Raw genomic sequence first — 26,342 nt, forward strand, 5'->3', positions numbered from 1 at the left:
AGTAAGGTATTTTTTCTTATGCAGAGCCATCGTTCAATAGTGCTTGGATCGGGTTTAATGACCTCTACACGGAGGGAACTTTTGATTGGCCGAACGGCACTCACGTTACATTCACGAAATGGGCCCCTGAGCAACCAGACACAAGAAATATTTTAATGAATGAAGATCATGACTGCGTGGGGATGAAATTTGGAGAGGGGACTTGGGACGACATCAGCTGTGCGAGGCATCTACCTTTTGTCTGTGAAAAGAAAGCCTACGGATGAAAAACACACTGCGCATGATCGTTGCAAACCAGGAGAAAAATAGAATGCAGATGAAAACTTTTAGATGATTTTTAATCTAAGACTGCGCTCGATAACTTCAAGTCTGTGTGTTAGCCTCAAATGACTGTATTTTAACTCTTTAACTCTTTGTAAAAGATTCACGAGAAAAATCAGCAAGCAAGCAGATGGATTCTCTATCATTAATAATAGCAAGAAGATATCCACAGCAGGGCACACTAAAAACAAACAGTACATAGTCATTATTCAAAATCTGAGGGAATAAAACGCGAGAGAATGAGGAGAAATCTAAAACCTACAAAAAAAAAAGGATTACTTGGTGCACGGAAAAAATTGCAATCAATCAATAACAAGTTGCATGAAAGTTTAACGATATTTTATTGTCAAAAACACAGCGTTATCACCTTTTTCACCGATGTACCCTTGCTGAGTTACAACGAAACAAATAAAGTTGCTGTTACCTAAGATCTAAAAACAAAATAAAAGCGATGGTAATGTGACCATATAAGGAGAAAGGTAATGTGACCATATAAGGAGAAAGGTAATGTGACCATATAAGGAGAAAGGTTACAACCTTAAACGTTTTTAAAGATCGAGGATAACACAAAATAAATATTTGACCTTAAAGATGAATTGAATAAACCTGCCATTAGCAGGAGAAGTGCGATAAAAAAATCCATTTATAGACGGGAATTCGTATGATTGTTTTTTCCTGATATTGAACTTCTTCAAGAAACGCACGGTTAGCTGTTAAACAAGGTATAATTTTTTTGTTACATAATATTGTATTTTACATTTTCCTTCTTTGTTGTTAAAGAAATTGGAACATTCTTACGTAACAAGCTAGAAATCTTTTAGCGAAATATATGATGAGCACTTTGAGTTTAGATAACGCAACATCTCTCAGGGTGAAATTAAAAAGCGGAACAAAAAAACTTAAACCGAAAAAAAAACATAAACAGAAGACACTCACAAAAAAGACACACAAAACTAGAGATGCAGACCATCTGGGGTTTGTCTGTAGTGTCAGGAGTTAATTTCGTTGTGTCTTGAGGGGACATTACGGTTCGATTTTGAAGGAGGTTCCGAATAAGAGTTCGAAAAAAGTATGAAACTTCAGGAAGGGAACTCCTCTTTCTTTAAACCAAAGGAGCCAAGCTGCAATCAACTTTTTGTAAGATAAAATAAGTTTGAAACGCAGCGAACTTTAATGATGATCTTTAAAAATTTATATGTCAATTTGTTTGCACAATTGTATTTTTTTTGGACATTATTCTTGAAAGTTTATTTACACAGGTTTCCATGAAAGCTAGCCACCCTGAGTTTAATCTGAACTAGCAAAGTGTAGCTGATATATGAGCAAATACGTAGATATTGAGTGCACTTCTCTTTAGAGAAGATTTAATTTTAAATTATACTTCACTTATAAATTATCTCCGAGCACGCAAGTGCCCCTATCAGTTTCACTGACACAATTAACTTCTCTTCATAGGATGCAGTTGATAATGGCCTTATTTTATTTGCCTTTCGTGGCTGCTCGATGTAGAACAGTTAAATTTTTCAAGGAAGAAGGTGTTGCTCTACAGAATCACGTCATTGAAACTGTGACTGATTCTAATCCAATATCATGTGGCTGGCAATGTGCGGACACTCCTCTGTGTTTCTCTATGAACGTCAGAAGGTTACCTAAGGGATCGGTCACGTGTGAGCTGAACAATTCCAGCAAAATTGCTGACCCACGAGATTTGACCTCAAGTCCTGGAAGTCATTATTATGAACTACCGGTAATACTTTTATCATTGTTAGCATTCAGGGAAAGATACCTCGAATAAACTTACTTGCCTGGTGGAAGACAATACTACTACATTCAGATATTGCGAACATCAACTTTTCATAATAATTATTATAATTTATCATTTTCACTAATATTCTTACGCATCCCTCCCCCTCCCCCTTCCCCCCCCCCCCATCCGAACTCCTCATTGGTAAATTGGCAGTCAGATTACGATAGTCACCCTCTTTGTACTCTGCTGGGTCTGACCCAGGCTGCGGTTTTTATGCAAGCAGTGAGCCCCAAGAATTCTCTATAAGAAAGTTGTTCGATTAAATAGAGGTCCTTCCACTCATAGCTTCCGGCCCTCCGACAATCTTTATAAAAATAAACGTTCATAGAAAAGGTTCGGCTAAATTGAAAACAGCTTGGAACGTGGTTTTGTTAAACAACGGCTAAACTTTGTATAAATAACCTACTCTAGGGTTTATTATATCGTTTTTCATCCTAAGAATTAATTTTGGTTTTGCTTCTATCAAGGAGGCTACTATTTACAAACACGTGTTTGTTTAAATCTTAGGAAGTTGAACATTGTACGGCGGAGCAATGCGTCTGTAAAGAAGGTAAGATGTGTTTATAGTGACAGTCATAAATATCGCGATTATTTTTTTCTAAATATCTTGTAACATTTTGCTGTGATAACTTTTTTCAACGATTTCTTTCCCATTTTTTAACTGCTTTTAAGTGAGCTCATGATGCCACCAAATGTAATGTAACCGCCAAAATCTTAAGTACACACCTAAAGACGTATCTGAATCGATGCTCACTTGTAAATGACCTAATTAGCTATACTTAAGTATTCTTCCCCAGCCATCGTTATGTATTCAGTTCGACTAAAATTTCCAAATTTTAGAACATGGTTTAGGCAGATTCGTGAAAATAAATATAAAGTCTAAACTGTAGCGCTATTTATTTCATGATTGCCACAGCTCTCCCAGATGGTTGGTATAGACTCGGTTCCAAGCTCCTCAAATTGTTTCACGAGAGGAAGACCTGGGGACAAGCCCGCCAGTTTTGCCATTCGATTGGAGGAGAACTTGCGTCGATCGATCAGGAAAATGAAAATTCATTCATTTTCCATTTACTCAACCAGATCAAACCAATTTCAGCAGGCATGCTTGCTTGAGTTTACATACAATACAATGATACTAACCAATACTTATTAATTTTTTCATCGACTCAGTTCGATTCAGATCTATTCGTCCTTTAACTCCCTAAGAGTGACTAGTATCTAATTTCTCCTCACAATAACACCCCTGAATCAAACATTAAAGCTCACGAGAATAACAGAAATGATCGCCAACTTAAGAAGCTCTTGATTGTTAAACAAATTCTCCTTGTCAGCACCTTGGGAAATATATAGAGCAGAGTATGGAGACTAAGCATACTGATGTTAGGGTGTAAGGGGCAACAAGCAGAAGAGAGAGGGTCAAATGATGTCATCGTCATTTGAGTTGTTTTCCGTATGACGTCCGTCTCAGAAAATCTTTATTCGTACCACAATTTGCATTGAGTAGCATGGGAAAACAGACCTGAATTACTTTTCCATTTGGGAACGATGCATGTATGAAAACAGATGCCAAAACGTTCCAACCTGAATCATGAAGAAAAACAACTAACATCCACCTATCGTTAATAATTGAGCGACATTTATTTTCTTTCTAAGGTAAAAACGTGATCAGCCGCTGGCTTTTAGATGGCAGTGACGTTGACATAAGGTAAGCTGACTCATAATCCTTATACCATGTTTCAAAATACTCCTGATAGGGTTGGTTAAATGGAAACCACACCCATTTGAACATTTCCTGCTTTTTTTTCTTTCAACAGCCTGTTTAATGGAGCGAGATATGAAGAAGATATCAATAATGAGAAAGCATTGTACCTCGATGGATTGTGCGCTTACGCTACAACTCCAGCCGTTAATTTTGTAACGGACAGTTTCACTTTGGCCAGTTGGGTCAAATTACAATCCCCTGTTAAAGATCCATCGACTATATTTGGATACTGGTCAGATCCTTACTTTCTGCGCTTCTCCGCCTACATAGATAACGGACTCCAGTTTCAGTTATATAATCACAAAATAAAACAGCGCGTTTTAAAATTTCGTGCGGGGTAAGGGGAACTTTGTTTTTTTTGCTTTGGATAGTCTGCCAATCTCAGCACATACCAAGAATAACGATGCTTTGATTGTCTGTATTTATCAAACACTTACCAAAATATCCAGTAGCTGTTAAAAATTAACAAACAAAAAGTTGATATTGCATAGAAGGTTATATAATTGAGTTAAACTATATAGAGAGAACTGCCACTTTAATAAAAATCATAATAAAGTTGAAGCGCTCTTTACCTCCTATTACTTTATCCACACCATTCTTTTACAGAACTCCAAAAATTGACGAATGGTTCCACGCCGCAGCGGTCTGGAACAGAGATGAAAGGAAGACTTACTTATACCTTAACGGTCAGGAAATAGGAAGTGACAAGAGCAACACTATCCCCAAAAATTTCCCCGCCACAACTTGTGACATTGGACTGAAGAGGGACAGTAATGACACAACGAGAGGATATCTGAAAAATCTGATGATTGTTGGTGCTGCACTCACTAGTGAAGAAATAAGTAACATGACAGGTAAAGCAACATTTTTTAACTTCACCAATTCCAGTAATAACTCAAGTCTGGGAACACCTCGGTGTGTTAAAGTTTCAGGAGTGGTCACGATACGTTTATACGATAAAAGTACGCTGTCCCCACAAATTATCTTGTTTTAAAAAGGTACGGTTTGTGCGGAACAATGTCAGTATCTTAGCAACCTACCTCTCCCCTAACCCAATATTAACCTTAACTTGTTATCAGTTGACTCTTGTTGGGTTCTCTTACGAAGGGCAGACGTTGGTAACGTCAGCCTATAAAACCATTACGGTTGTAAAGAGGTTCAGATTTTCCTCAGTAACATTATTTTGAAATTAAATTTGATGTCTCCAGATTCAAATAACGAAGCTATGTATGGAGTTTGGACAGGTCTTAATGACATAACCACAGAGGATCTTTTTCATCGGCCAAATGGCAGTCAGGTGACTTACGAGAGGTGGAGTGAGGGCCAGCCAGACAACGCTCATGAATACCAGAACTGTGTTCAAATGAAAGTTAATGACGGGACTTGGGATGATGAAAGCTGTGGAAAACGCCTTCCTTTTCTCTGCGAAAAGAAACCTTAAAGTGTTCTTCTTTACGGACAGGTCATTATTTACTGCCTGGGGGGCTGGAGGATTCTGGTTGTGACAAGATATTATTTACCCAACCCCCCCACCCCCTCCCCCTAGGCTCTCTAATATTCTTATGATCCCACTCATAATCCCACCCACGCAGTTAATTGACAATCGATTTTTTTATACTACTCCCTTTATACTCTGAAGGAGAGGACTGTTTCCCCCGCCGCTCCCCCCTGAAAACCGTGTGGTACCCTTAAAAAATCTTCCAACCCCCCCCCCTCCTGCCTTTTTAGGTGATAGATAATAAGTGTTCTCCGCTAATATGATAAAAGAGAGCGGCTGCATAACCCTTTCGCTCCCGAGATCACATCAGTGATTCTTTCTACTGTCTGCCATACAATTCTTACGATGTTAGTTCGGATAATTTGGCACTGAATCAACTAATAATCCCCTCCTTGATATTTTTCGTTATCTTCATCGCTTGTGAACTTGATATTTTAAGGATATTGTGAAGAGAAATTCTGTCTCGGTCATTGATGGGAGTTAAAGGGATAACATTTTTTAAACCAACTGAGCGGGCTCTCTAATTCGTCTCAAGGGAATGTCCCCCATCAATTGTTAACCTTTGATTCTTAGGTTAGATCTTCATGTAACTTCTTTCAACAATTTCAGTTTATTGTCAAGTAAACAGGTGCAACTTTTTCCTTTTCTTATTTTAAAATAATTATCTACAGCAGGACACTTGGATAAAGAATAATATTATGATAGATGACACGGTCGTATGGAAGAAAACAAACAGAATTGAGTATCGAGGCCTTTAATATCTACTACAATTTTAGGAAAAGAGGCGCAAGTAAATGGGGAGATATTTAATATCACTTACTGCTATCACTACGCGGATTGAAGTTGAAGCCAAACACTTATACAGGACTTCTTATTTCGTGACACAGGCCTGAGTTTCATCAGCCACTAACAATCATATTAGGATCTTTTGTGATCCGCTTTTTTGAAGCGCAAAATAAAAAAAACTAAAAAATTAAAATGAGTGACATGAATGAAGTTTGTCAGCTTGAGTTGTTCCCATGATGTTATTGCTTAATTTTAAATTGCAGCAAAACTATATGATGTCTATTGTATAAAACAGCGTCAGCTTCTATTAATCTTTTTTGTTTATATCCCCATATTTAAAACAACGAGCCTGTGAGCTTTCTGTAACTGATTAGATTTAAGAACAAATTAATAGCGTAGGCTGCGTGTCCAAATATGGAAGCACGTCACAACCTTAAACATCATTGTAAAAATAGAGAAAAACAAACACCTGTTATGACTTTATCAAACAAACATAACATGTCATGAACTGGAAAGGAGCTTCGATTAAAGAGAAGTAAGTTTCTAGACAAAAATTGTTTTAACTGCTTTTTTTAATCGGAGTTTTGCAAGTAAAAAATACGGACGGCTTCGGAAAAAGGTAGGAAATACCTGTTATGTGTTGCTGTGTTTTAATTGTTCTTTCTTTGATGTAAAGAACATCCTTTAGCAAATCAAGCTAAGAATATACTTATAAAATCTACGAATTCTCGCAGTGTAATTTAAATAAACAAAAAACGCACCAAAAAGGTTTAGAGTAAAATTATGTGTAATTTTCCCCCACGTTAAGATTTTTCTTCAATGTAAATGTTTTCATGACTTTAAATATATGAAAATGATGATGAATGATGTTTACAGGTTAAGATTTTCCTTCAATGTAAATGTTTTCATGACTTTAAATATATGAAAATGATGATGAATGATGTTTACACGTTAAGATTTTTCTTCAATGTAAATGTTTTTATGACTTTAAATATATGAAAATGAAGTTATGAATACACGGGTTTACTTGGAGGCAACGTAATGACCAGCTCCCACTTGGCTTATTAGCTCAGTTGGTAGATCGCTGCACCGATATTGCAGAGGTTATGATTTAAACTCCGTACAGGCCTGAATTTTTCTCGGGCCTTATTTTCACTATTGCTTAAGTGGTGTTCATTACTTCGAAGATCGCGTTTATATTCATTTCGTAAGTTTTGCTGCTGTCGCTGTGTCTTGAGAACACGAACTGATTGAGAGTTGGAAATAAAAGAAATTGAAAGGAGCGACCATCTGTTTTCTTAAAAGGAAGGAGTCAAATATAAATTATAAATTTCTTGACAAATTTCTTTCCATTCTTTCATCGTTCCTTCTTCATTTGTTGCTCTTCGCCATCTCTTCCCTTAATGTAGCTTTTTCCCTTCCTACTAACCGTAACCCTAACCCTTCCCACGTTATAGCGAATTGATGATGATGACGCTTATACTCCAAAACTTTACTGATTCCCTGTTTTTCAACATTTTCAGCATGAAGTGGTTTGCTATAATTTTTTTACCTTGCGTTGCTGGTTGTCAAACGACCAAGTTTGTGAAAGAGGAAGGTCATGCCCTCAAGAATCACGTGATAAAAACCGTGACCGCCATGCAACCGATAACATGTGTGTGGCAATGCGTGGACACTCCACTATGTTTTTCTCTGAATGTCAGATCACTCCCGACTGGTTGGGTCACGTGCGAACTGAACAATTCGAGCAAAACGGCTGACCCACAGGATTTCCTATTCAGTCATGAAACTCGTTACCAGCAACTTGTGGTAAGTGGCTGTCACCATTTCACTGATGGCACCGACCAGTTTGTAAATTCTTTCTACAAATTAACACAATCTCAGATCAGAAAATATTGATACGTTCGCAGAAACCCATGAAAAAAATACTGATTGCTCTGGTTGTCAAATCAAGGATATTCGATCTTTCTCAGTAATCATTGGAATATCTATTTTTTACTCTCAAATTTTAGAAAGTTGAGCATTGCACAACAAAGCAGTGTATCTACAAAGATGGTAAGTCTGTTGTCATTTACCATCGCATTGCAAAGGGCCTTGGTAAAAAGGGCTACCTTTCTTTGCCTTTGCTATAGCAGTGCACAATAAAGTGCTTTTCTATTCAATGTTCAGAGGCACAGGAGGACAACTCTAAGCACGGGAAGACACGAGTCGAGTCGCCATTATTGATAAAGGGAAAAGCCCGATTACAGAGCACAACAAGCAAAAACTAATGCACCTTGCCCTTCGATTAATATGTTCCTGAGTATCGCAAGTTTAAAGAAAAGAGGTTATGCTTGCTGACATATCACATGACATGAAAATCGTTGACTTCATAATGCGCTTGACGCATCAATTGAAAAATTCGAAATTTTGATTTTGTTTTCTGATTTAGTTTTTCAAGATGGCTGGTTTAGATTTGGTTCCAAGCTCCTGAAAAGTTTCTCTGAGAGAAAGACTTGGAAAGAAGCCCGGCAGTTCTGTCATTCGATTGATGGAGAACTTGTGTCAATCACTCACGAAAACGAGAATGAGTTTATCAGTCATTTGCTTGACCGTGTCAAAATCGATGAAACAGGTTGGCAGATATTAAAAAGTCACTTTAAAAAATATGAATACCACTCTTTAGAAGAATGATCGTCAAAGAAGTTAAATGATTGATAATGAGGTTTCTTGTGTATCTGGAGAAACGAAAAATTGTCATGACGGTACCTGGCTAAGCGGCCTAGCCTACCACGATTCCTCTACAGCTCAATGGTAGAGCATCGGAAATACTAATCGTAATAAGAATCATAGTATAAGAATAAAAGTATAAGAATAATACTAATAAGAATCTTGATTTTTAAGGTGAGAACAAACAATTAGTCAATGTCATCAAACACTGGAAATTAGACGGAAGCGACTCCGATGTAGGGTGAGTGAAATTGCTCATAACGAGGGTCAATATACAAAGAGTGAAAAGTAAATTATACTCGTTTTGAAGGAACTCAAGTGCAAAATAACACAGAATATTTTCGACACAGCCAAAAATGTCTCATTTACAACAGAACAAATGTGTTTATATTTTGAACAGACTCGCGAATGATGCGGAATACACGGAAGAAGATGGTGTAAAGACGTTGCACCTTAACGGGACTACCTCATCGTACGCAACAACCGCCGCAGTGGACTTCGGGAACAAAAGTTTCACCATCGCCAGCTGGGCAAAACTAAAATCTTCTGTTAACCATACATCAGTTATTATTTCCTTGTGGAAAAATCAGAGACACTTTTTGTTTGGTATAAACTCAATTTCCAATCTTCGTTTCGTAGTGAAGAACAAAACAAATGAGAAAGACATAATTTCATTGGCTTGGGGGTAAGATTTTTTTTTCATATTTCAATTATGTTTCAGCATATAAACTAAGAAAAGTATGTTTTTTTTTTGTTACTCCGACCTGATATACTAGTTGTTTTGTCCTGTTGATGTTTTTCGCATCTTTAGACAGTCCTTTCTCTTATCACGCCTGAAGCACTTTTGAATCTCTTTCAAAATTAATTAAGGTGAAGGCATTAAACTTCCACTCATTGCTTAGGTCATTCTTTATGGGTTTCACCCAAAAATAACTCAGTGGTCAGCCATATGAGCCTCAATTACCTTCTCCAATAATCGCTTCAGGAGAATGAGCTGATGAAGTTTCTCTTTTCGGACCAGACAATAAAGTCAAATCAAAATGATCAGCATTACTTGCAAGCGGGACACTGAGTTTAGAAAGAATAACAAGTCGGTCCATTTATACCCAGGTCTCTTCCACATGGCGAGTGGTTTCATGCAGCAGCAGTCTGGGACCGAGATAAACACATGGCCTATTTATTTCTGAACGGTCAAAAGATTGCGTCCCAGTCAGTATCTAGTGATGCTGCCCCGAAGGATTACAACCCATTTAAAGAGTTTGATATTGGAAGGAAAAGGAACAGCGGTGCTACACTAAAAGGATATTTGAGGGATTTGATGATTATTGGTAGCGCTCTTACTGGTGAACAGATAATAAGCAAAATTATAGGTAATTAAAGGCATACTCAACAATTTTTTTGCGTTTCGGGGCGTAAGTTTCTAAAGAAACTGTGGTACTGCGTCGGTGGAAGAGTATAGCAGGTAATTTAGTGTTAACAACTGAGTTGAAAACGTAAATTGGCCACCGTAAAGGGTAAAAAAGCTGACGTTTCGAGTGTTAGCCCTTCGTCAGAGTCGAACGAGAGGAGAGAAAGTCAATAATCAAACAGTTGAAGAACAAATATTACGTTGCATGAAAGTTGTCGATTTGCTGAGTATACTACATCGATATTACGAATATTTACAGAGTTTTCTGATTTTGAAATTGACTGACGTCAAACTCTAGAGCATTCGGGCTCCATTGCTACCGCATTCCCACTGCGCATCTTTGTTGAGAGAGCTATTCATTAATCAATGCTATGTAATTTTTCAATGAATTGTCAGACTTAACTAACAATTCTTTCACCTGAGGCTTATTCACAAGCTTGTTACTTGTTTTCATCATGTTTGTTGATCTCATTATGGTTTCAGATGACATACGCCTGACATGTCAAAAATATCTAACACCAACTTTCTTTTTGAATTGATTTTTGGCCTAATTTACCTTTATAAACTAAAGTTTAAACTTGAAAAGCAAATTTCTACACCAAAACGAAAGTCAAGTATTTTTTTCTTATGCAGAGCCATCTTTCAGTGAAGCTTGGATCGGGTTTAATGACCTCGACACGGAGGGAACTTTTGATTGGCCGAACGGCACTCACGTTACATTTACGAAATGGGCCCCTGAGCAACCAGACACAAGAAATATTTTAATGAATGAAGATCATGACTGCGTGGGGATAAAATTTGGAGAGGGGACTTGGGACGACATCAGCTGTGCGAGGCATCTACCTTTTGTCTGTGAAAAGAAAGCCTACGGATGAAAAACACACTGCGCATGATCGTTACAAACCCGAAGAAAAAGAGAATGCAGATGAAAACTTCTAGATGATTTTTAGCCTGCGATAACTCCAAGTCTGTGTTAGTCTCAAATGACTGTATTTTAACTCTTTAACTCTTTGTAAAAGATTCACGAGAAAAATCAGCAAGCAAGCAGATGGATTCTCTATCATTAATAATAGCAAGAAGATATCCACAGCAGGGCACACTTAAAACAAACAGTACATAGTCATTATTCAAAATCTGAGGGAATAAAACGCGAGAGAATGAGGAAAAATCTAAAACCTACAAAAAAAAGTTTACTTGGTGCACGGAAAAAATTGCAATCAATCAATAACAAGTTGCTTGAAAGTTTAACGATATTTATTGTCAAAAACACAGCGTTATCACCTTTTTCACCAATGTACCCTTGCTGAGTTACAACGAAACAAATAAAGTTGCTGTTACCTAAGATCTAAAAACAAAATAAAAGCTATGGTAATGTGACCATATAAGGAGAAAGGTAATGTGACCATATAAGGAGAAAGGTAATGTGACCATATAAGGAGAAAGGTAATGTGACCATATAAGGAGCAAGGTTACAACCTTAAACGTTTTAAAAGATCGAGGATAACACAAAATAAATATTTGACCTTAAAGATGAATTGAATAAACCTGCCATTAGCAGGAGAAGTGCGATAAAAAAATCCTTTTATAGACGGGAATTCGTATGATTGTTTCTTCCTGATATTGAACTTCTTCAAGAAACGCACAGTTAGCTGTTAAACAAGGTATAATTTTTTTGTTACATAATATTGTATTTTACATTTTCCCTCTTTGTTGGTAAAGAAATTGGAACATTCTTACGTAACAAGCTAGAAATCTTTTAGCGAAATATATGATGAGCACTTTGAGTTTAGATAACGCAACATCTCTCAGGGTGAAATTAAAAAGCGGAACAAAAAAACTTAAACCGAAAAAAAAACATAAACAGAAGACACTCACAAAAAAGACACACAAAACTAGAGATGCAGACCATCTGGGGTTTGTCTGTAGTGTCAGGAGTTAATTTCGTTGTGTCTTGAGGGGACATTACGGTTCGATTTTGAAGGAGGTTCCGAATAAGAGTTCGAAAAAAGTATGAAACTTCAGGAAGGGAACTCCTCTTTCTTTAAACCAAAGGAGCCAAGCTGCAATCAACTTTTTGTAAGATAAAATAAGTTTGAAACGCAGCGAACTTTAATGATGATCTTTAAAAATTTATATGTCAATTTGTTTGCACAATTGTATTTGTTTTGGACATTATTCTTGAAAGCTTATTTACACAGGTTTCCATGAAAGCTAACCACCCTGAGTTTGATCTGAATTAACAAAGTGTAGCTGATATATGAGCAAATACGTAGATATTGAGTACACTTCTCTTTAGAGAAGATATAATTTTAAATTATTCTTCACTAATAAATTATCTCCGAGCAAGCAAGTTCCCCTATCAGTTTCACTGATACAATGAACTTCTCTTGATAGGATGCAGTTGATAATGGCCTTATTTTATTTGCCTTTGGTGGCTGCTCGATGCAGAACAGTTAAATTTTTCAAGGAAGAAGGTGTTGCTCTACAGAATCACGTCATTAAAACTGTGACTGATTCTAATCCAATATCATGTGGCTGGCAATGTGCGGACACTCCTCTGTGTTTCTCTATGAACGTCAGAAGGTTACCTAATGGATCGGTCACGTGTGAGCTGAACAATTCCAGCAAAATTGCTGACCCACGAGATTTGACCTCAAGTCCTGGAAGTCATTATTATGAACCACCGGTAATACTTTAATCATTGTTAGCATTCAGGGAAAGGTACCTCGAACAAACTTACTTGCCTGGTGGAAGTCAATACTACTACATTCAGATATTGCGAACATCAACTTTTCATAATAATTTATCATTTTCACTAATATTCTTACGCCCTCCGACAATCTTTACAAAAATAAACGTTCATAGAAAAGATTCGGCTAAATTGAAAACAGCTTGGAACGTGGTTTTGTTAAACAACGGCTAAACTTTGTATAAATAACCTACTCTAGGGTTTATTATATCGTTTTTCATCCTAAGAATTAATTTTGGTTTTGCTCCTATCAAGGAGGCTACTATTTATAAACACGTGTTTGTTTAAATCTTAGGAAGTTGAACATTGTACGGCGGAGCAATGCGTCTACAAAGAAGGTAAGAAGTGTTTATTGTGACAGTCATAAATATCGCGATTATTTTTTTCTAAATATCTTGTAACATTTTGCTGTGATAACTTTTTTCAACGATTTCTTTCCCATTTTTTAACTGCTTTTAAGTGAGCTCATGATGCCACCAAATGTAATGTAACCGCCAAAATCTTAAGTACACACCTAAAGACGTGTCTGAATTGATGCTTACTTGTAAATGACCTAATTAGCTATACTTAAGTATTCTTCCCCAGCCATCGTTATGTATTCAGTTTGACTAAAATTTCCAAATTGTCCCTAGAACATGGTTTAGGCAGATTCATGAAAATAAATATAAAGTCTAAACTGTAGCGCTATTTATTTCATGATTGCCACAGCTCTCCCAGATGGTTGGTATAGACTCGGTTCCAAGCTCCTCAAATTGTTTCACGAGAGGAAGACCTGGGGACAAGCCCGCCAGTTTTGCCATTCGATTGGAGGAGAACTTGCGTCGATCGATCAGGAAAATGAAAATTCATTCATTTTCCATTTACTCAACCAGATCAAACCAATTTCAGCAGGCATGCTTGCTTGAGTTTACATACAATACAATGATACTAACCAATACTTATTAATTTTTTCATCGACTCAGTTCGATTCCAAATCTATTCATCCTTTAACTCCCTAAAAGTGACTAGCATCTAATTTCTCCTCACAATAACACCCCTGAATCAAACATTAAAGCTCACGAGAATAACAGAAATGATCGCCAACTAAAGGAGCTCTTGATTGTTAAACAAATTCTCCTTGTCAGCACCTTGGGAAATATATAGAGCAGAGTATGGAGACTAAGCATACTGATGTTAGGTTGTAAAGTTCCAACAAGTAGAAGAGAGAGGGTCAAATGATGTCATCGTCATTTGAGTTGTTTTCCGTATGACGTCCGTCTCAGAAAATCTTTATTCGTACCACAATTTGCATTTCCATTTGGGAACGATGCCTGTATGAAAACAGATGCCAAAACGTTCCAACCTGAATCATGAAAACAAAACAAAACAACCAACATCCATCCATCGTTAATAATTGAGCGACATTTATTTTCTTTCTAAGGTAAAAACTTGATCAGCCGCTGGCTTTTAGATGGCAGCGACGTTGACATAAGGTAAGCTGACTGCTGACCCATAATCCTTACGTCAGTTTCAATATATACATCTGATAGGCTTGGTTAAATGGAAACCAAACCCATTTGAACATTTCCTGCTTTTTTTCTTTCAACAGCCTGTTTCAAGGAGCGAGATATGAAGAAGATATCAATAGTGAGAAAGCATTGTACCTCGATGGATTGTACGCTTACGCTACAACTCCAGCCGTTAATTTTGTGACGGACAGTTTCACTTTGGCCAGTTGGGTCAAATTACAATCCCCTGTTAAAGATCCATCGACTATATTTGGATACTGGTCAGATCCTTACTTTCTGCGCTTCTCCGCCTACATAGATAACGGACTCCAGTTTCAGTTATATAATCACAAAATAAAACAGCGCGTTTTAAAATTTCGTGCGGGGTAAGGGGAACTTTGTTTTTTTTGCTTTGGATAGTCTGCCAATCTCAGCACATACCAAGAATAACGATGCTTTGATTGTCTGTATTTATCAAACACTTACCAAAATATCCAGTAGCTGTTAAAAATTAACAAACAAAAAGTTGATATTGCATAGAAGGTTATATAATTGAGTTAAACTATATAGAGAGAACTGCCACCTTAATAAAAATCATAGTAAAGTTGAAGCACTCTTTACCTCCTATTACTTTATCCACACCATTCTTTTACAGAACTCCAAAAATTGACGAATGGTTCCACGCCGCAGTGGTCTGGAACAGAGATGAAAGGAAGACTTACTTATACCTTAACGGTCAGGAAATAGGAAGTGACAAGAGCAACACTATCCCCAAAAATTTCCCCGCCACAACTTGTGACATTGGACTGAAGAGGGTCAGTAATGACACAACGAGAGGATATCTGAAAAATCTGATGATTGTTGGTGCTGCACTCACTAGTGAAGAAATAAGTAACATGACAGGTAAAGCAACATTTTTTAACTTCACCAATTCAAGTAATAGCTCAAGTTTGGGAACACCTCGGTGTGTTAAAGTTTCAGGAGTGGTCACGATACGTTTATACGATGAAAGTACGCTTTCCCCACAAATTATCTTGTTTTAAAAAAGTACGGTTTGTGCGGAACAATGTCAGTATCTTAGCAAACTACCCCTTCCCTAACCCAACATTAACCTTAACTTGTTATCAGTTGACTCTTGTTGGGTTCTCTTACGAAGGGCAGACGTTGGTAACGTCAGCCTTTAAAACCATTACGGTTGTAAAGAGGTTCAGATTTTCCTCAGTAACATTATTTGAAATTAAATTTGATGTCTCCAGATTCAAATAACGAAGCTATGTATGGAGTTTGGACAGGTCTTAATGACATAACCACGGAGGATCTTTTTCATCGGCCAAATGGCAGTCAGGTGACTTATGAGAGGTGGAGTGAGGGCCAGCCAGACAACGCTCATGGATACCAGAACTGTGTTCAAATGAAAGTTAATGACGGGACTTGGGATGATGAAAGCTGTGGAAAACGTCTTCCTTTTCTCTGCGAAAAGAAACCTTAAAGTGTTCTTCTTTACGGACAGGTCATTATTTACTGCCTGGGGGGCTGGAGGATTCTGGTTGTGTCAAGATATTATTTACCCAACCCCCCCCCACCCCCTCCCCCTAGGCTCTCTAATATTATTTTGATCCCACCCATAATCCCACCCACGCAGCTAATTGGTAATCGATTTTTTATACTACTCCCTTTATACTCTGAAGGAGACGACTGTTCCCCCCACCGCTCTCCCCTGAAAACCGTGCGGTACTCTTATCCAAACCCCCCCCCCCCCCACGATACTTAATGAGTGCTCCCTCCTAGTATGATAAAAGAGAGCGGCTGCATAACCCTTCCGCTCTCAAGATCTCATCAGTAATTCTCTCTAATGTCTGCCATACAATTCTTATGATTTTAGTTCGGAGAACTTGGCATTGGATCAACTAATAATCCCCTAATTGATATTTTTCTTCCTTCTCGCCTCTTGTGTACTTGATATTGTAAGGATATTTTGAAGAGAAATTCTGTCTTGGTAATTCATGGGAGTTGAAGGGATAACATTTTATACCAACTGACCGGGCTCTCTGTTTTGTCTCCACGGGAATGTCCCACATCAATTGTTAATTATTGATTCTTAGATAAGATCTTCATGTAGCTTCTTTGAACAATTTCAGTTCATTGTCAAGTAAACGGGTGCAACTTTTTCTTTTTCTTATTTTATAATAAGTATCTACAGCAGGATACTTGGATATAGAATAATATTATGATAGATGACACGGTCGTATGGAAGAAAACAAACAGAATTGAGTATCGAGGCCTTCAATATCTACTACAATTTTAGGAAAAGAGGTGCAAGTAAATGGGGAGATATTTAATATCACTTACTGCCATCACTACATGGATTAACAAAGCACAAAGTTGAAGCCAAACACTTATACAGGAGTTCTTATTTCGTGACACAAGCCTGAGTTTCATCAACCACTAACAATCATATGAGAATCTTTTGTGATCCACTTTTGTAATTTCGCAGAAGGAACTAAAAATTAAAAGAAAAAAATTTTAATGAGTGACATGAAAGAAGTTTGTCAGCTTGAGTTGTTCACATGATGTTATTGCTTAATTTTAAATTGCAGCAAAACTATATGATGTCTATTATATAAAACAGCGTCAGCTTCTATCAATCCTTTTTATTTATATCCTCAAAGTTAAAACAACAACGAGCCCGTGAGCTTTCTGTAAAGATTAGATTGAAGAACAAATTAACAGCGTGGGCTGCGTGTCCAAATATGGAAGCACGTCACAACCTTAAACATCGTTGTAAAAATAGAGAAAAACAAATACATGTAATGACCTCATCGATCGACATGTCATGAACTGAAAAAGAGCTTCGATTAAAGAGAAGCAAGTTTCTAGCCAAAAATTATTTTAACTGGTTTTTTTAATTCGAGTTTTGCAAGTAAAAAAAATTACCTTTCGCCTAATTAACCTTTATTAACATAAGTTTAAGCTTAAAAAGCAAACTTCTACGCCAAAGCGAAAAGTAAAGTTTTTTCGCTATGCAGACCATCGTTCAATGGTGCTTGGATCGGATTTAATGACCTCGAGACGGAGGTAACCTTTGATTGGCCAAACGGTACTCACGTTACATTCACGAAATGGGTCCCCGAGCAACCAGACACAAGAAATATTTTAATGAATGAAGATCATGCCTGCGTTGGGATGAAATTTGAAGAATGACCTTGTGACCACATCAGCTGTGCGAGCCATCTACCTTTTGTCTGTGAAAAGAAAGCCTACGGATGAAAAAAACACTGCGCATGACCGCTACAAACTCGGAGAAAAAGAGAATGCAGATGAAGACTTTTAGATGATTTTTAAGCTTGACTAACTGCGCTCGATAACTCCAAGTCTGTGTTTTAACTCCTAAACTCTTTGTGAAAGATTCACGAGAAAAATTAGCAAGCAAGCAGATGGATTCTCTATCATTAATAATAACAAATATATCCTTGCTGAGTTACAACGAAAACAAATAAAGGTGCAGTTACATTGGATCTGAGAAGAAAATAAAAGTGACGGTAATGTGACCATATAAGGAGATAGGTTACGACCTTAAACGTTTTAAACAATCGTGGATAACTGAAAACAAATACTTGTCCTTAATGATGAATTGAATAAACCTGCCAGTGGCAAGAGAAATACGATTAAAATATCCATTATAGACGGGAATTCTTATGATTGTTTTTCCTGATACTGAACTTCTTCAAGAAACGCACGGTTAGCTGCGAAACAAGGTAGAAAATTTGTGTTAAATATTATTATATTTTGTTTTCCTTCTTTGTTGCTAAAAAATCGGAACATTTTTACGCAACAAGCTAGAAATCTTCTAGCGAAATGGATGGTGAACATTTTGAGTTTCGATAGCGCCGCATCTCTCAGGGTGAAATTAAAAAGCAAAACAAGAAAACTTAAGCAAAAAAAAGAGAACATGAACAAAAGACACTCACGGCACAGAACTAGAGATGCAGACCATCTGGGATTTGTCTGTGGTGTCAAAGAGTTAATTCCGTTGTGTCTAGGGAGGACATTACGATTCGTTTTTGACGGAGGAACTGAGGACCGAAGGAGCCAAGCCGAAATCAATTTTTTGTACGATAAAATAAGTTTAAATCGCAGCAAACTTTGACAATGATCTTTAAAAATTATATGTCAACTTGTTTGCACAGTTGCATTTGTTTAGGACATCCTGAAAAGTTTATTTACACAGGTTTCCATGAAAACCAGCCACCCCAAGTTTAATCTGATTCAATAAAATATAGCGAGTACATAAATAAATACGGAGATATCGTGTGCACTTCTCTTTAGAGAAGAATTAATTTTGAATTATCTTTAACCTACAAATTATCTCCGAGCACACAAGTGCCCCTATCAGTTTCACTGACACAATGAACTTCTCTTCATAGAATGCAGTTGATAATGGCCTTATTTTATTTGCCTTTGGTGGCTGCTCGATGCAGAACAGTTAAATTTTTCAAGGAAGAAGGTGTTGCTCTACAGAATCACGTCATTAAAACTGTGACTGATTCTAATCCAATATCATGTGGTTGGCAATGTGCGGACACTCCTCTGTGTTTCTCTATGAACGTCAGAAGGTTACCAAATGGATGGGTTACGTGTGAGCTGAACAATTCCAGTAGAACCGCTGACCCACGAGATTTGATCTCAAGTCCTGGAAGTCAATATTATGAGCCACCGGTAATAAATCCTCCACCCCCTCCTCCACCGGAGATAAATAACGACTAGTTACTGAGTAAAGATATCTCAATCTAACTTGCTTTCGTATTGTGTCCTCGATGAGGAGGCGGGTCGCCTAATGATGCACACTTTGAGTTTGGGGTCTTAATCCAAGTTTACGCGTTCTAACCCAAACTGCGGTTTTACGCAAGCAGCGGGCCTCAGGAATTCTCTATAAGAGGGTTGATTTAATTAAATAAATGTCCTTCCACTAGGAGTGTTCGATCCCCTCGACACTCTTCAGTTGAAAGGTTCGGCTAGAACGTGGTATTGTTAAACAACGGCTAAACTTTGTATAAATAACCTACTCTAAGGTTTATTACATCGTTTCTCATCCTAAGAATTAATTTTGGTTTTGCTCCTATCAAGGAGGCTACTATTTACAAACACGTGTTTGTTTAAATCTTAGGAAGTTGAACATTGTACGGTGGAGCAATGCGTCTACAAAGAAGGTAAGAAGTGTTTATTGTGACAGTCATAAATATCGCGATTATTTTTTCTAAATATCTTGTAACATTTTGCTGTGATAACTTTTTTCAACGATTTCTTTCCCATTTTTTAACTGCTTTTAAGTGAGCTCATGATGCAACAAATGTAATGAAAACGTCAAAATCTAAAGTACACACCTAAAGCCATACCTGAATCGATGCTCACTTGTAAATGATCTAATTAGCTATAACTAAGTATTCTTCCCCAGCTATCGTTATGTTTTCAGTTCTACTAAAATTTTCAAATTGTCCCTAGAACATAGTTTGGGTAGATCTGTGATAATAAATATATTCTCAGTAAACTGTAGCGCTATTTATTTCATGATTGTCACAGCTCTTCCAGATGGTTGGTACAGACTTGGTTACAAGCTCCTCAAATTGTTTCACGAGAGGAAGACCTGGGGACAAGCCCGCCAGTTTTGCCATTCGATCGGAGGAGAACTTGCGTCGATCGATCAGGAAAATGAAAATTTATTCATTTTCCATTTACTCAACCAGATCAAACCAATTTCAGCAGGCATGCTTGCTTGAGTTTAAATACAATGCAATGATATTAATCAATACTTATTTATTTCTTCATCGACTCAGTTCGATTCCAAAACTTTTCATCCTTTAACTCCCTAAGAGTGACTAACATACAATTTCTCCTTACAATAACACCCCTGAATCAGACATTAAAGCTCACGAGATTGACAGAAATGATCGCCAACTTAAGAAGCTCTTGATTGTTAAACAAATTCTCCTTGTCAGCACCTTGGGAAATATATAGAGCAGAGTATGGAGACTAAGCATACTGATGTTAGGGTGTAAAGGGTCAACAAGCAGAAGAGAGAGCGTCAAATGATGTCACTGTCATTTGATTTGTTTTTCTTATGACGTCCGGCTAAATTACTTTTCCAATTGGGAATGATGCATGCATGAAAACAGGTGCCAAAACGTTCCAACCCGAACTGAATCATGATAAAAACAATGGACATCCACCTATCGCTAGTTATTGGGCGACATTTATTTTATCTCTAAGGTAAAAACGTAATCAGCCGCTGGCTTTTAGATGGCAGTGACGTTGACATAAGGTAAGCTGACTCATAATCCTTATACCATGTTTTAAAATACACCTGATAGGGTTGGTTAAATGGAAACCACACCCATTTGAACATTTCCTGCTTTTTTTCTTTCAACAGCCTGTTTAATGGAGCGAGATATGAAGAAGATATCGATAGTGAGAAAGCTTTGTACCTCGATGGATTGTACGCTTACGCTACAACTCCAGCCGTTAATTTTGTGACGGACAGTTTCACTTTGGCCAGTTGGGTCAAATTACAATCCCCTGTTAAAGATCCATCGACTATATTTGGATACTGGTCAGATCCTTACTTTCTGCGCTTCTCCGCCTACATAGATAACGGACTCCAGTTTCAGTTACATAATCACAAAATAAAACTGCCCGTTTTCAAATTTCATGCGGGGTAAGGGGAACTTTGTTTTTTTCGCTTTGGATAGTCTGCCAATCTCAGCACATACCAAGAATAACGATGCTTTGATTGTCTGTATTTATCAAACACTTACCAAAATATCCAGCAGCTGTAAAAAATTAACAAACAAAAAGTTATGATATTGCATAGAAGGTTATATAATTGAGTTAAACTATACAGAGAGCACTGCCACCTTAATAAAAATCATAGTAGAGTTGAAGCGCTCTTTACCTCCTATTACCCTACCCACACCATTCTTTTACAGAACTCTAAAAATTGACGAATGGTTTCATGCTGCAGCGGTCTGGGACAGAGATGAAAGGAGGATTTACTTATACCTTAACGGTCAGGAAGTAGGAAGAAGTAACAAAGTCAACACTATCCCCAAAAATTTCCCCGCCACAACTTGTGACATTGGACTGAAGAGGAACGGTAATGTTACAACGAGGGGATATTCGAAAACTCTGATGATTGTTGGTGCTGCGCTTACTGGTGAAGAAATAATTAACATGAAAGGTAGAGCAACATTTTTTAACTTCACCGCTTCTTACGATAACTCAAGTTTGGGAACACCTCGGTGTGTTAAAGTTTCAGGAGTGGTCACGATACGTTTATATGATAAAAGTACGCTGTCGCCACAAACTATCGTGTTTTAAAAAAGTACCGTTTGTGCGGAACAATGTCAGTACCTTAGCAAACTACCCCTCCCCAAACCCAACATTGACCCTAACTTGTTATCAGTTGACTCTTGTTGGGTTCTCTGACGAGGGGCAGACGTTGGTAACGTTAGCCTATAAAAACATTACGGTTGTAAAGAGGTTCAGATTTGCCTCAGTAACATTATTTGAAATTAAATTTGATGTCTCCAGATTCAAATAACGAAGCCATGTATGGAGTTTGGACAGGTCTTAATGACATAACCACAGAGGATCTTTTTCATTGGCCAAATGGCAGTCAGGTGACTTATGAGAGGTGGAGTGAGGGCCAGCCAGACAACGCTCATGGATACCAGAACTGTTTTCAAATGAAAGTTAACGACGGGACTTGGGATGATGAAAGCTGTGGAAAACGCCTTCCTTTTCTCTGCGAAAAGAAACCTTAAAGTGTTCTTCTTTACGGACAGGTCATTATTTACTGCCTGGGGGGCTGGAGGATTCTGGTTGTGACAAGATATTATTTACCCAACCCCCCCACCCCCTCCCCCTAGGCTCTCTAATATTCTTATGATCCCACTCATAATCCTACCCACGCAGTTAATTGACAATCGATTTCTTATACTACTCCCTTTATACTCTGCTCCCCCCTGAAAACCATGTGGTACCATTAAGAATCTTCCAACGCCCCCCCCCCCCTCTCCCTTTCAGGTGATAGATAATAAGTGTTCCCCGCTAATATAATAAAAGAGAGCGGCTGCATAACCCTTTCGCTCCCAAGATCTCATCAGTGATTCTCTCTACTGTCTGCCTTACAATTCTTACGAAGCTAGTTCGGAGAATTTAGTACTGAATCAACTAATAATCCCCTACTTTATATTTTTCTTTATTCTCATCGCTTGTGAACTTGATATTTTAAGGATATTATGAAGAGAAATTCTGTCTTGATCATTGATGAGAGTTAAAGGGAGAACATTTTTTAAACCAACTGAGCGGGCTCTCTAATCTGTCTCAAGGGAATGTCCCACATCAATTGTTAACCTTTGATTCTTAGATAAGATCTTCATATAACTTCTTTCAACAATATCAGTTTATTGTCAAGTAAACAGGTGCAACTTTTTCATTTTCTTATTTTAAAATAATTATCTACAGCGGGATACTCGGATATAGAATAATATTATGATAGATGACACGGTCGTATGGAAGAAAACAAACAGAATTGAGTATCGAGGCCTTCAATATCTACTACAATTTTAGGAAAAGAGGCGCAAGTAAATGGGGAGATATTTAATATCACTTACTGCCATCACTACGTGGATTAACAAAGCACAAAGTTAAAGCCAAACACTTATACAGGAGTTCTTATTTCGTGACACAGGCCTGAGTTTCATCAACCACTAACAATCATATTAGGATCTTTTGTGATCCGCTTTTGTGAAGCGTAAAAAAAGAACTAAAAAATTAAAAAAAAATTAAATTAAAATGAGTGATATAATGAAGTTTGTCAGCTTGAGTTGTTCCCATGATGTTATTGCTTAATTTTAAATTGCAGAAAAACTATATGATGTCTGTTATATAAAACAGCGTCAGCTTCCATTGATCTTTTTTGTTTATATCCCCATATTTAAAACAACGAGCCCGTGAGCTTTCTGTAACTGATTAGATTTAAGAACAAATTAGTAGCGTAGGCTGCGTGTCCAAATATGGAAGCACGTCACAACCTTTTAAGGTTGTTTAAAAACAACATTGCAAAATAGAGAAAAACAAATACACGTTGTGACCTTATCAAACAAACATAACATGTCATGAACTGGAAAGGAGCTTCGATTAAAGAGAAGCAAGTTTCTAGACAAAAATTGTTTCAACTGCTTTTTTGGAATTGGAGTTTTGCAAGTAAAAAAATACGGTCGGCCTCGGAAAAAGGTAGGAAATATCTGTTATGTGTTGCTGTAATTTAATTGTTCTTTCTTTGATGTTAAGAACATCGAAACACCCCTTAGCAATCGAGCTAAGAATCTACTGACAAAATCTATGATTTCTCGCAGTGTAATTTAAATAAACAAAAAAAATTGAAAGGTTTAGAGTAAAAGTATATGTTATTTTTCCTACACGCTAAGATTTTTCTTCAATGTAAATGTTTTCATGACTGTGAATATATGAAAATGAAGTGATGAATACACTGGTTTATTTGGAACCATCGTAATGACCAGCTCCCACTTGGCTTGTTAGCTCAGTTGGTAGATCACTGCACCGGTATCGCAGAGGTCATGGGTTCAAACTCCGTACAGGCCTGAATATTTTTCGAGCTTTTTTTCACTCCTGCTTAAGTGGTATTCATTACTGCGAAGATCGCGTTTATATTCATTTCGTAAGCTTTATCAATGTGTCTTAAGAACACGAACTTATTGAGAGTTGGAGATAAAGGGAAAATGAAGGGAGCGACCGTCTGTTTTCTTAAAAGGAAGGAGGCAAATGTAAATTACTCCCTAGCTACATTCAATAAACGAACTCAGATTTTTACTCTGTTATTTAAATAGTATGAATCATGACGAACCTGGCCGATGCTCTTAACAAATTTATATTTTGTTTGTTTAGCTGTATTTATTTTTAATATCATAAGTATTTTTCTTAAGTTCATTTATCCAATAGTCCGAGTTTACATGTGCTTCTTGTAAACGATATATCTCCATAAGCACTGCTGTCAGTTATCATGACATTATGAATTTCTCTTCATAGAATGCACTTGATAATGACCTTATTTTATTTGCCTTTGGTGGTTGCTGGATGCAGAACAGTTAAATTTATCAAGGAAGAAGGTGTTGCTCTTCAGAATCACGTCATTAAAACTGTGTCTGATTCTAAACCAATATCATGTGGCTGGCAATGTGCAAACACTCCTCTGTGTTTCTCTATGAACGTCAGAAGGTTACCAAATGGATGGGTTACGTGTGAGCTGAACAATTCCAGCAAAACCGCCGACCAACAAAATTTGATATTAAGTCCTGGCAGTCAATACCATCAGTTAGCGGTAATGCATGCTATTACTATCCTTGGTATTTAAGAGATTCTCTATCAGATTCTCCTCTATCAGATTCAACTGTGTAGAAGGAAAAACGTCCTGAAATTTAGCATGTTGTGACCTGATTGAAGAGACCCATATCGGAGCAGTGTCTGAGGCTATAATGAAAATGTTTTGTTCTCGAAACGAACAGCGTGATTGCAGGCTGGCTCTTCTAAAATGTACGTTTATCTTACTTTTAGGAAGTTGAACGTTGTACAGTGGACCAATGCATCGACAAAGACGGTAAAACTGTTCAATGAAACTTCTCTATTCTGCAATAAGCTAATCACCTCCTCTTGATAATATTTAATGTTTTTGTCATCACTTCCTTTTTCCCTTATTTCTCCCCTGATTGACACCTTTTGCGTCCGTGGAGTTACTCGATTTAACATCTCTCTACTAAAATCATCACATTGTAGATTCACCGCTGTATTTAAAGTTCTGTATAAGCAGCGGCTCAGTCGCTCACATGACGCGTTTAAACCAATCACGCGCGAACAAACACATTAGATGGATTATAACGCTGTTTGTGTATTTTCACAGCTCTTCCAGATGACTGGTACAGAGTTGGTTCCAAACTCTTTAAATTGTTTCATGACAGAAAGACCTGGGGACAAGCCCGACAGTTTTGTCAGTCAATTGGTGGAGACCTTTTGTCAATAAACCAGGAAGACGAAAACAAATTTGCATTCCAGCTACTCAACCAGATCAAGCCAAATATAGCAGGCACGTTCACCAAATCCATTTATACTTTTTTTAAAATCATAAAGCTTATATTTTCCCAGAAAATACATTCATACCCTTAACTATTAGTTCTTACCTATGATCTATCAGAGGTATATCCTTAGATTCGTCATCAGTAAGTGCGTCTGTTTGGTTTTTGGTACAAAACGTCAACATTTAGTAACTTCTCCCCGTTGGCTTTTATATGATATCAAAAGCAGTTCATGGAAACTCTAGCAATTGAAATAAGATCTGGAGTGAATTATTTGTTCTTTATAATAGGTAAAGATGTGATTGGTCACTGGTTTCTGGATGGTTCTGACGTTGATGTCAGGTTAGGCTCAGCACACTCTTTAAAAGTTCCCACTGACTGCACTGAATGACACATTCCCCTAATTGCGTGCGTGAGGGGGTGGGCGTTACTTTTGAGAACGCGATTGCTTGCACGTCATCTATATTACCTGTTTGCGGCTAAAAAAAACAAACTGACAGTGGGATGGGGCTCCTCAGGTACAGGTGATCCACGAGAGAGAGTGATGCGATATGTAATAAAAACAATCCGGCACATCTTCAAATGTTAGCAAGACGCAATGAAAAGGTCCCCTCTGCCAGAGAACCCGATCTGCTCCTCCATAGATCTCTGCAGCGGTAAAAAAATTGTGT

General features: G+C 37.5%; 1 protein-coding gene across 1 annotated transcript; it reads left to right on the forward strand.

Moving 5' to 3' along the window:
* Positions 1 to 3,031: 3,031 nt before the first annotated feature.
* LOC131783399 (macrophage mannose receptor 1-like) lies at positions 3,032 to 11,596 on the forward strand. Its single transcript, XM_059100139.2, has 11 exons — positions 3,032 to 3,227; positions 3,782 to 3,833; positions 3,943 to 4,227; positions 4,497 to 4,744; positions 5,099 to 5,187; positions 8,187 to 8,229; positions 8,606 to 8,788; positions 9,058 to 9,124; positions 9,284 to 9,568; positions 9,994 to 10,253; positions 10,925 to 11,596. Exons 1-11 carry the CDS (start codon positions 3,032 to 3,034, stop codon positions 11,164 to 11,166), a joined length of 1,950 nt encoding a protein of 649 aa, XP_058956122.2. The 3' UTR covers positions 11,167 to 11,596.
* The last annotated feature ends 14,746 nt before the right edge of the window (positions 11,597 to 26,342 follow it).

The sequence above is a fragment of the Pocillopora verrucosa genome, chromosome 12 (genome assembly GCF_036669915.1).
Source record: "Pocillopora verrucosa isolate sample1 chromosome 12, ASM3666991v2, whole genome shotgun sequence".
Lineage (NCBI taxonomy): Eukaryota > Metazoa > Cnidaria > Anthozoa > Scleractinia > Pocilloporidae > Pocillopora > Pocillopora verrucosa.

Coding starts and splice junctions, on each gene's coding strand:
- LOC131783399 (XM_059100139.2), top strand. CDS start 3,032: ATGATTGCCACAGCTCTCCCAGATGGTTGGTATAGACTCGGTTCCAAG. Junction 4,228..4,496: donor GTTTTAAAATTTCGTGCGGG/GTAAGGGGAACT, acceptor ATTCTTTTACAG/AACTCCAAAAATTGACGAAT. Junction 8,789..9,057: donor TGTCAAAATCGATGAAACAG/GTTGGCAGATAT, acceptor TTGATTTTTAAG/GTGAGAACAAACAATTAGTC.